General features: G+C 40.0%; 1 protein-coding gene across 2 annotated transcripts in view; it reads right to left on the bottom strand.

The window, feature by feature from the left end:
- Positions 1 to 12,431, bottom strand: part of si:ch211-288d18.1 (USP6 N-terminal-like protein) — a 44,567-nt gene that overhangs the window by 17,026 nt on the left and 15,110 nt on the right. For both annotated transcript variants that reach the window (XM_029722169.1, XM_029722170.1), the window contains 2 exons: positions 363 to 448; positions 235 to 274 (listed from right to left, as the gene is read on the bottom strand). In XM_029722169.1, coding sequence (XP_029578029.1) covers positions 235 to 274; positions 363 to 448 — 126 coding nt within the window. The remainder of the gene's footprint in view (positions 1 to 234; positions 275 to 362; positions 449 to 12,431) is intronic.

Below are 12,431 nucleotides of genomic sequence, written 5' to 3'. Positions count from 1 at the left end.
CACTAAGTTAGCGGGAGGTAATGGATTGGTTAATACACACACATCGAGCGCTCACTAAGCATTGACACATGTCCACGCACACACACACACTACAGCTGTACAAGGAACATTACACCTCTATATGTTAGAGGTCACACTTGAAAGGTAGTTAGTAGCTTCTGTACACCCCCTAACGGAAACTGTAGTGTGTCTCTTTGACTCGTTCGATGCATATATTGCATTTCCACTTCTTACCTTCTCCTCGTGTGCACTAGGGGTTGGCAGATCCTCGTCACTGTGGAAAAAGAATGGAGAACAACAGTAAGATTCTGCCAGTCAAGTAATGTGTACAATACTGTACACAGAAACCCAGTTTGACTTACTGCAGAAACCCGAAACGGTCAGTGACTCTGTAAATACTGTAGTCTGCATCCTCCCAGGGGTCAATCTCCACCCCCTCCTGTCTGCCCTGGAATAGCACACAGACACAGACACATCAGAAACAGCACACGGCCCAGGGAAAGCATGCAGTAAGTTGGCCTGTTGCTTTAAAATTGTTAAATCAAGTCAGGCATTGGGCCTTTGAATTTGAGGCATTGGGAAAAACACAACACACGCTGTTCTCTAGAGAACAATACATTTGGTTTTAGTACAAGCGCATCACATCGCTGTGCCTGTCTCAAAGATGATACAAATGGATGCATTGTGTCTATCTATGCTGTGTTAAATCGTGGCCAATATAAAAGAAAATCTCATTGCCTTATGTACATCGTGGCGCAGATATTGCCCAAGGGGCAGAGGACAATTTCCTCTCAGGACTAGTCAATGGAATACATAGATGTGGCCAACTATTAGAAAGCATAGAAAGCTATCAGAAAGCAGGCTGCGGGCAAAGAAAGAGAGGGTTGATACATACAGCCTACAGAAACCAAACCATGCCATCACAGATGAATGATCTCAGCAATGATGTCCTGAGGGCACACTGCAAATGGTGTCAAGTGTGAGAAAGTGAGAGGGCTAAAAATAGGTCCTAGTGGAAGTCATTTGGAGAGAAAGCAAAGAAGGGAAAGGGGGAGATGGAAATAATTAAACAGTGAAAGGGAGATGAGAAGGATTGTGTGGAAAGCGAGAGAGAGAGAGGGAGAGAGTGAGAGAGAGGGAGGGAGAGAGAGTGAGAGAGAGGCACATGGTCAGAGAACCTGCTTGGACTTTCCAATATTCCTCCAAGCATACCTATGTCTGTGGTCTGGTGGATACCTGACTCTTTCTGCAATCAACAACACAATCAAAGTAACAGCCAGTCGGCTGCTTTGTTAAGGGACAATCTGGACCACCCAGACTTTCAATGTAGCAACTGTTTGCTTGTAGAGGACTACAAGATCAAAGTGACTACTCTTAGCAAACAAGTAGCGAATCTATACAAGCTACTGGGGAATCCACACCGGCTTACTTTTTCTCTCTTTTACCCAAGTAGTAGGACGCCGCTCTGGCATGATGGAAGTGTTGTTTCCGTGTCGGCTCTCCACAGCCGACTGGCCGGTACTCTGCAGGGATCCCTCCCATGAAGGGGTATCCCCCTTCCCTGGAGAATGGAGCTAGTAGGATGCTCCTGGATGACTTGGGGGATGTTCCTGTTCTCAATATTACCAACCAGCCATGGAGATATGTCACTCGCCATGGAAGTCGAAAACAGCGTCCTCTGGTAACGGGAGCCTCATTGGAGATATTAAGCCCGGACCTGGGGGATTGTGGTTCGAGATCAGATCCGGAGGTACTCCGGCCTATTCATCATCCACGATGGGGACTACAACTGGCTCGGGTCCATCGGGCCCCACCACCTTTCGGCACTCAAGGCGAAAGAACGACCGGACTTCCTCAGCCATTGCACCAGCTGTCATCATCGACAGTACTATTGTAAGAAACACCTTGGTTCCCGGGACAAAATTCCTATGCTATACTGGAGCACAAGTACAGGACATTACAAGGCTGCTTCTGACTGTTCTACGACAGATGCCTTGAGCTGATGCTGTTGTGGTCCATGTGGAGTCAAATGATATCAGGAGCGCTAGCTCGGAATTTCTGAAAATTGATTTTAAAGAACTGATTCTAGCACTGAAAGATTCCAAAAAGCGGCCAATTATTTCAGGTCCTGTACCATCGTTGGGCCGCGGGTGTGAAAGTTTCAGCAGGCTACTGGCATTACACACCTGGCTAAAAGATTGCAGTAGCGCAGTTCGAATCCCTTTTATAAATAACTTTGACACTTTCTGGAAACAGAAGATGATCTACAGGAATGACGGAGTCCATCCAAATCATCTTGGCTCTTGGACTCTGTCCACACATTTCAAGGCTGCCTTGAGACAATGACTTATCAATGACCCAAGACCAGCTCAATTAATCCCTACCATTGTGTCAGTGAGTTGTCATAATGTTGCAGAAAATGTACATTATCCCAGGGGAGTTGCCAGACACAATGTAAGTAACTTACTAGAGGTCGACCTATTATGATTTTTCAACGCCAATACCGATTATTGGAGAGCCAAAAAGCCGATACTGATTAATCGGCCGATTGTTTTATTTTATTTGTAATAATGACAATTACAACAATACTGAATGGACACTTATTTTTACTTAATATAATACAGCAATAAAATCTATTTAGCCTCAAATAAATAATGAAACATGTTCAATTTGGTTTAAATAATGCAAAAACAAAGTGTTGGAGAAGAAAGTAAAAGTGCAATATGTGCCATGTAAAAAAGCTAACGTTTAAGTTCCTTGCTCAGAACATGAGAACATATGAAAGCTGGTGGTTCCTTTTAACATGAGTCTTCAATATTCCCAGGTAAGAAGTTTTAGGTTGTAGTTATTATAGGAATTATAGGACTATTTCTCTCTATACGATTTGTATTTAATATACCTTTGACTATTGGATGTTCTTATAGGCACTTTAGTATTGCCAGTGTAACAGTATAGCTTCCGTCCCTCTCCTCGCTCCTACCTGGGCTCGAACCAGGAACACATCGACAACAGCCACCCTCGAAGCAGCGTTACCCATGTAGAGCAAGGGGAACAACTACTCCAAGTCTCAGAGCGAGTGACGTTTGAAACGCTATTAGGGCGCACCCGCTAACTAGCTAGCCATTTCACATCGGTTACACCAGCCTAACCTTGGGAGTTGATAGGCTTGAAGTCATAAACAGAGCAATGCTTGAAGAACAGCGAAGAGCTGCTGGCAAAATGCACGAAAGTGCTGTTTGAATGAATGCTTACGAGCCTGCTACTGCCTACTACCACTCAGTCAGACTGCTCTATCAAATCATAGACTTAATTATAACATAATAACACACAGAAATACGAGCCTTAGGTCATTAATATAGTCGAATCCGGAAACTATCATCTCGAAAACAAAACATTTTTCCTTTCAGTGAAATACGGAACCGTTACGTATTTTATCTAACGGGTGGCATCCCTAAGTCTAAATATTCCTGTTACATTACACAACCTTCAATGTTATGTCATAATTACGTAAAATTCTGGCAAATTAGTTCGCAACGAGCCAGGCGGCCCAAACTGTTGCATATACCCTGACTCTGCGTGCAATGAACGCAAGAGAAATGACACAATTTCACCTGGTTAATATTGCCTGCTAACCTGGATTTCTTTTAGCTAAATATGCAGGTTTAAAAATATATACTTCTGTGTATTGATTTTAAGAAAGGCATTGACGTTTATGGTTAGGTACAGTTGTGCAACGATTGTGCTTTTTTCGCAAATGCGCTTTTGTTAAATCATCCCCCGTTTGGCGAAGTCGGCTGTCTTTGTTAGGAAGAAATAGTCTTCACAGTTCGCAACAAGCCAGGCGGCCCAAACTGCTGCATATACCCTGACTCTGTTGCAAGAGAAGTGACACATTTTCCCTAGTTAAAAGAAATTCATGTTGGTAGGCAATATTAACTAAATATGCAGGTTTAAAAATATATACTTGTGTATTGATTTTAAGAAAGGCATTGATGTTTATGGTTGGAGCAACGTGTACCTAAGCGATTATATGCTACGCAGGACAGGCTAGATAAACTAGTAATATCATCAACCATGTGTAGTTAACTAGTGATTATGATTGATTGATTGTTTTTTATAAGTTAAGTTTAATACTAGCTAGCAACTTACCTTGGCTTCTTACTGCATTCGCGTAACAGGCAGGCTCCTCGTGGAGTGCAATGTAAAGCAGGTGGTTAGAGCGTTGGACTAGTTAACCGTAAGGTTGCAGATTGAATCCCCGAGCTGACAAGGTAAAAATCTGTCGTTCTGCCCCTGAACAAGGCAGTTAACCCACCATTCCTAGGACGTCATTGAAAATAAGAATGTGTTCTTAACTGACTTGCCTAGTTAAATGAAGGTGTAAAAATTTTTTTTTAAAAATTGCCCAAATCGGCGTCCAAAAATACAGATTTGCGATTGTTATGAAAACTTGAAATCTGCCCTAATTAATCGGCCACTCCGATTAATCGGTCGACCTCTATAACTTACTTTATGTCACCCTAACTGCCCTGAATGTCTCTGTTGATCCTACAGATATTGTATACAGTAATCATGTGGCTATGAACCAGAGTTATACTGTTAGCACTGAGGCGTTGTGCCCAAGTAGGTAGTCTACAGTGTGCAGATCACCCCGCACTATTGGCTCAAATATAAATAACATGAGCATGTCTACATCTGATAAGCTTCCCAATAAAGCAATAAAAACAATCAAGCATCCCAGAAAAATGCTAAAAATAGCTCACATTAACATACAGTAAGAGTCAAAAGTTAGGACACACTTACTCATTCAAGGGTTTTTCTTTATTTTTACTATTTTCTACCTTGTAGAATAATAGTGAAGACATCAGAACTATTAAATAACACATATGGAAGCATTTAGTAACCAAAAAAGTATTAAGGTAATCTAAATATATTTTCTATTTTAGATTCGTCAAAGTAGACACCCTTTGCCTTGATGACAGCTTTGCACACTCTTGGCATTCTCTAAACCAGCTTCATGAGGTAGTCACCTAGAATGCATTTCAATTAACAAGTGGGCCTTGTTAAAAGTTCATTTGTGGAATTTCTTTCCTTCTTAATGCGTTTGAGCCCATCAGTTGTGTTGTGACAAGTTAGGGGTGGTATACAGAAGATGACCGTATTAGGTAAAAAACCAAGTCTATATTATGGCAAGAACAGCTCAAATAAGCAAAGAGAAGCGACAGTCCATCATTACTTTAAACACATGGTCAGTCAACCCGGACAATTTAGAGGTCTTTGAAAGTTTCAAGTGCAGTCGCAAAAACCATCAAGTGCTATGTTGAAACTGGCTCTCATGAGGACCGCCACAGGAAAGGAAGACCCAGTTACCGCTGCTGCAGTGGATAAGTTCATTAGAGTTACCAGCCTCAGAAATTGCAGCCCAAATAAATGCTTCACAGAGTTCAAGTAACAGACATCTCAACATCAACTGTTCAGAGGAGACTGTGTGAATCAGGCCTTCATGGTCAAACTGATGCAAAGAAACCACTACTTAAGGACACTAACAATAAGAAGAGACATGCTTGGGCCAAGAAACACGAGCAATGGACATTAGACCTGTGGAAATCTGTCCTTTGGTCTAATGAGTCAAATTTGAGATTTTTGGTTCCAACCACCATTTAGATTTTGACTTTTTTGGTTACTACATGATTCCATGTGTTATTTCATTGTTCTGATGCCTTCACTATTATTCTACAATGTAGAATATAGCAAAAATAAAGAAAAACCCTGGAATGTGTAGGTGTGTCGAAACATTTGACTGGTATTATATGTAGCCTGTGAGAGAAAAATTACATATTTACCTGATTTGTTTGATATCCTAGTAAAAATTCCCTGTCTTAGGTCAGTTAGGATCACCACTTTCTTTTAAGAATGTGAAATGTCAGAATAATATTAGAGAGAATGATTTATTTCAGCTTTTATTTATTTCATCACATTCCCAGTGAGTCAGAAGTTTACATACACTCAATTAGTATTTGATAGCATTGCCTTTAATTGTTTATCTTTGGTCAAATGTTTTGGGTAGCCTTCCACAAGCTTCCCACAATAAGTTGGGTGAATTTTGGCCCATTCCTCCTGACAGAGCTGGTGTAACTGAGTCAGGTTTGTAGGCCTCCTTGCTCGCACACACTTTTTCAGTTCTGCCCACAAATTGTCTATGGGATTGAGATCAGGGCTTTGTGATGGCCACTCCAATACCTTGACTTTGTTGTCCTTAAGCCTTTGGAAGTATGCTTGGGGTCATTGTCCATTTGGAAGACCCATTTGCAAACAAGCTTTAACTTCCTGACTGATGTCTTGAGATGTTGCTTCAATATATCCACATTATTTTCCTACCTCATGATGCCATCTATTTTGTGAAGTGCACCAGCCCCTCCTGCAGCAAAGCACCCCCACAACATGATGCTGCCACCCCCACGCTTCACGGTTGGGATGGTGTTCTTCAGCTTCTCTCCAAACATAACGATGGTCATTATGGCCAAACAGTTCTATTTTTGTTTCATCCGACCAGAGGACATTTCTCTAAAAAGTACGATCTTTGTCCCCATGTGTAGTTGCAAACCGTAGTCTGCCTTTTCTATGTCTGTTTTGGAGCAGTGGCTTCTTCCTTGCAGAGCGCCTTTTCAGGTAATGTCGATATAGGACTCGTTTTACTGTGGATATAGATACTTTTGTACCTGTTTCCTCCAGCATCTTCACAAGGTCATTTGCTGTTGTTCTGGGATCGATTTGCACGTTTTGCACCTAAATACATGAATCTCCAGGAGACAGAACGCGTCTCCTTCCTGAGCGGTATGACGGCTGCGTGGTCCCATGGTGTTTATACTTGCATACTATTGTTTGTACAGATGAACGTGGTACCTTCAGGCATTTGGAAATTGCTCACAAGGATGAACCAGACTTGTGGAGGTCTACAAATTATTTCCTTAATTACTTGTGTAATTACTTGTGTCATGCACAAAATAGATGTCCTAACCGACTTGCCAAAAATATAGTTTGTTAACAAGAAATATGTGGACTGGTTGAAAAACGAGTTTTAATGACTCCAACATAAGTGTACGTAAACTTCCGACTTCAACTGTATCTTGAGCTGACAATAACTTGGTAATGATAACCTAAAGCTGGCATTCTATAGACAAGATGTGGTGTGTATGACCCGAGATAGAGATAGTCTGGAAGAGTTTAGAACAATGCCTCATTTCTCATCTTCCTGGCATCTGGGAATCTAAACCAGGTTGGAAGTAAAACAACATCCCCTGCAGATAACCAGGACATGAACCAAGGGGTCTTATGGGAAGGTTGGAACCAGGCTGCCAGCATTTTTAGGTCCTATATAACTGATAATGAAAAAAACAGATGTTAAGCATTCGGCAACACACTTTGGAGTGTGGGGTCGATGGTTTCATTATTGCAATAATTAATCGATATTAAATAACGATGATTGTTTGAAGAAATGTCAAAGTCTCTCTCAGAACTGAATTTCCACGACAAGCCTAAGAAAAAAGGTTCCTGAAATTAATAACTTGCTAGTAACAGATGACATTCATATTCTTATTATCTCTGAAACTCACTTCGATAATACCTTTGACGATACAGTGGTAGCAATACATGGTTATAACACCTACAGAAAAGACAGAAATGCCATTGGGGGTGGTGTTGCGGTCTATATTCAGAACCACATGCCTGTAAAGCTTAGAGCCAATTTCAGGTTAAATACTGTTGAAGTAATATGCCTCATGTAAATCCCATTCGTGTGGGAAGCTGCTATAGACCAAGTGCTAACAGTCAGTATCTGGATAATATGTGTGAAATGCTTGATAATATATATGATATCAACAGAGAGGTATATTTTCTGGGTGATTTCATTATTGACTGGAATGATATCATCATTCCAGATGATCACATCTTTACTAATGTTGCAGAAATGTGCTTTAAGGCAGTAATCAAAGCCATTGGATGCAGTGATCACAATATAGTAGCCGTATTTAGGAAAACCAAAGTTCCAAAAGCTGGGCCTAACATAGTGTATAAGCAGTCATACAATATGTTTTGTAGTGATTCTTATATTGATGATGTGAAGAATATTTGCTGGTCTGTGGCTGGTCTGTGGCTGTGGCTGGTCTGTGGCTGGTCCAGATGCTGCACTTGACACATATATGGAATTATTATTCCAGTTATTAATAAGCATACGCCCATTAAGAAAAGGACTGTAAAAATTGTTAAATCCCCTTGGATCTATGAGGTATTTAAAAAATGGTATGGTTGAAAGGGATGAGGTAAAATGTATGGCAAATAAGTCTGGCAGCACAACCGATTGGCAAATGTACTGAAAATTGAGAAGTGAATGACTAAACTGAATAAAAAGAAGAAGAAACTATACTATGAAGCAAAGTGATAATTATATAAATAATGATAGTAAAAAGCTTTGGAGCACCTTAAATGAAATTTTGGGCAAAAAGGTCAACAACTCCATCATTCATTGAATCAGATTACTCATTCATCACAAAACCAACTGATATTGCCAACTACTTTAATGATATTTTTCATAGGCAAGATTAACAAACTTAGGCATGACATGCCTGCAATAAACGCTGACACTACACATCCAAGTGTAACTGACCAAATTCTGAAAGACAAGCATTGTCATTTTTTATTCCGTAAAGTGAGTGAGGAAGAAGCAAAACAATTATTGTTGTCTATCAACAATGACAAGCCACTGGGGTCTGACAACTTGGATGGATAAACCAGACAATATTGCCACTCCTATTTGTCCTATCTTCAATCTAAGGCTACTAGAAAGTGTGTGCCCTCAAGGCTGGAGGGAAGCAAAAGTAATTTCGCTACCCAAGAATAGTAAAGCCCACCTTACTGGCTCAAACATCCGACCAATCAACCCATTGGTAAACTTTTGTAAACTAAATGTGTATTTTATTTTACAGTAAACAAATTGACAACAGACTTTCAGCACGCTTATAGGGAAGGACATTCAACAAGTTTAGCACTTACACAAATTAATGATGACTGGCTGAGAGAAATTGATGATCAAAAGATTGTGGGGACTGTTTTGTTAGACTTCAGTGTGGCTTTTAACATTATCAATCAGTCTGCTGCTGAAAAAACATGTGTGTTATGGTTTTATACCCCCTGCTATATTGTCGATAAAGAGTTACCTAACAGAACACAGAGGGTGTTTTTTAATGGAAGGATCTCCAACATAATCCATGTAGAATCAGGAATTCCCCAGGGCAGCTGTATAGGCCCCTTACTTTTTTCAATCTTTACTTTTGAGTAAAGTCTATGTATGCGGATGACTTAGCACTATAAACGTCAGCTACTACAACAACTGAAATGACTGCAACACTTAACAAAGAGTTGCAGTTAGTTCCAGAATGTGTGGCAAGGAATAAGTTAGTCCTAAATATTTCAAAAACTGAAAGCAGTGTTTTAGTAAAGTTGAGGTGACTAAACTGCTTGGAGTAACCATGGATCATAAACTGTCATGGTCAAAACACATTGATACAACAGTAGCTAAGATGGGGAGAAGTATATCCATAATAAAGCGCTGCTCTGCCTTCTTAACAACACTATCAATAAGGCAGGTCCTACAGGCCCTAGTTTTGTCGCACCGGGAATACCAGCACACAGCTCGGACACCCATGCATACCCCACAAGACATGCCACCAGAGTTCTCTTTACAATCCCCAAGTCCAGAACAGACTATGGGAGGCGCACAGTGCTACACAGAGCCATGACTAAATAGAACTCTATTCCGCATCAGGGAACTGATGCAAGCAGTAGATCAGAATCAGATTTAATAAACAGATAAAAATACACCTTATGGAAGAGCAGGTACTGTGAAGAGACACACACACAGGTACAGACATGCATATGCACACAAACGTTAGCATACGCACACTTTGTAATATTGTTGTATGGTGGTATTATACATTTTGTATTTTACTGTAGCTATGTAGTGGTGTAATAATATTATATGATGTACTGTTTTATCTTTTGTTTTATGTGTGATGTAAGTGCTTTAATGTGTTTGGACCCCAGTTAGAATAGCTGCTGCCTTGGCAGCATCTAAATAGGGATCCCTAATAAATACAAATACAAATTAATGTTCACTAATGTCATGAGTTCAATCATTATCTCTAACCTAATGTCATGAGTTCAATCATTATCTCTAACCTAATGTCATGAGCTCAAACACATTCTCAAGTGACTCCTTTTACTTTTTTGTTTTTTGTTTTGTTGCTCTCTGTCATTCTTTGTTTATCATTCTAGTACACTTGAAATAATGTAAATACCAAGACCATATAACTGTCACGTCCTGACCAGTAAAAGGGGTTATTTGTTATCCTCTCTGGCGCATGTGGGACGAACTCGTCCCACCTACGTAACAGCCACTGAGATTTCAGTGGCGCGATTTTTGAATCGTTAGAAATACTATTACTTCAATTTCTCAAACATATGACTATTTTACAGCTATTTAAAGACAAGAATCTCGTTAATCTAACCCCACTGTCCGATTTCAAAAAGGCTTTACAACGAAAGCAAAACATTAGATTATGTCAGCAGAGTGCCCAGCCAGAAAAAATCAGACACCCATTTTTCAAGCTAGCATATCATGTCACATAAACCCAAACCACAGCTAAATGCAGCACTAACCTTTTATGATCTTCATCAGATGACACACCTAGGACATTGTGTTATACAATACATGCATGTCTGTTCAATCAAGTTCATATTTATATCAAAAACCAGCTTTTTACATTAGCATGTGACGTTCAGAAAAAGCATAACCCCCGCAAACTTCCGGGGAATTTACTAACAGTTTGCTAAATTACTCACGATAAACGTTCACAAAAAGCATAACAATTATTTTAAGAATTATAGATACATTACTCCTCTATGCACTCGATATGTCCGATTTTAAAATAGCTTTTCGGATGAAGCACATTTTGCAATAATCTAAGTACATAGCCCGGCATCACAGGGCTAGCTATTTAGATACCCACCCAGGTCAGCCTCCACCAAAATCACATTTCCTATAAGAAAAATGTTCTTACCTTGCTTGTTCTTCGTCAGAATACACTGCCAGGACTTCTACTTCAATAACAAATGTTGGTTTGGTCCCAAATAATCCATCGTTATATCCAAACAGCGACGTTTTGTTCGTGAGTTCTAGACACTATCAGAATGCTTCTTCACGGTGTCGCGCATGGCGCATTGGCGTGACAAAAATGTCTAAATATTCCATTACCGTACTTCGAAGCATGTCAACCGCTGTTTAAAACCAATTTTTATGCCATTTATCTCGTAGATAAGTGATAATATTCCGACCGGGAGTATGCATTGAGCCTAAACAGCCGAATAAAATTTCTCCTCAGGAGCGACTCGTGCACGCGCCTCATTCAAAGGTCCTCTGAGCAGCCACTTACAAAAGGTGATAATATGTTTCAGCCTGAGGCTCCCTCGTAAACCTTCAGTTATTTCCCGGGCTCTGAGAGCCTATTGGAGCCCTGGGAATTGTCACGTTACAGCTAAGATCCTTACTTTTCAATAAAAAGATGCAAGACGCACGACTCCTTGTCAGACAGGGTACTTCCTGCTTGAAACCTTGTCAGGTTTTTGCCTGCCATAGGAGTTCTGTTATACTCACAGACACCATTCAAACAGTTTTAGAAAATTCAGAGTGTTTTCTATCCAAACCTGAACAATAATATGCATATTCTAGCTTCTGAGTTGGTGTAGGAGGCAGTTAAAAATGGGAACATATTTTTTCCAAAATTCTCAATACTGCCCCCTAGCCCGTAGAGGTTATTGTAGTTTGGTCGGGGCGTGGCAGGGGGTGTTTGTTTTGTGTGGTTCGGGTTTTTTGGTTTATGTTCTATATTTTCTGTTTCTATGTGTATATCTAGTTTTCTATTTCTATGTTGGGTTTTTAGCAATGACCTCCAATTAGAGGCAGCTGGTTGTCGTTGTCTCTAATTGGAGGCCATATTTAGTTGGGTTTGTTTTCACTTGTGTTTTGTGGGTGGTTGTTTCTAGCATAGTCTGTGCACCTTACAGGACTGTTTTTGTAATTTTTTTATTTTGTGTTTTCTTTAATAAAATAAGAAGATGAGCACTTTACCCGCTGCGCCTTGGTCCCCCTTCAACGACGCTTATGACAATAACGTGTACATAATTCAAGAATGCATACAAAGTATATTTTATACAGTATATGTATTAACACATGGATAAATGTACAAGAATGTGTAAGAATAAATTGTATTTATTATCATTTATTGTCCTACTGTTGTTTTATCTGTGTCTGAAAAAAATATTATAAAAATAAACTAAAAAAATTAGCACTTACTGTAAGTGATACTGCCCGAGAAGCT

The sequence above is a fragment of the Salmo trutta genome, chromosome 29 (genome assembly GCF_901001165.1).
Source record: "Salmo trutta chromosome 29, fSalTru1.1, whole genome shotgun sequence".
NCBI classification, from domain to species: Eukaryota; Metazoa; Chordata; class Actinopteri; order Salmoniformes; family Salmonidae; genus Salmo; species Salmo trutta.
Note: the sequence above shows the minus strand (reverse complement) of the source record. Positions and strands in the feature narration are given on the sequence as shown.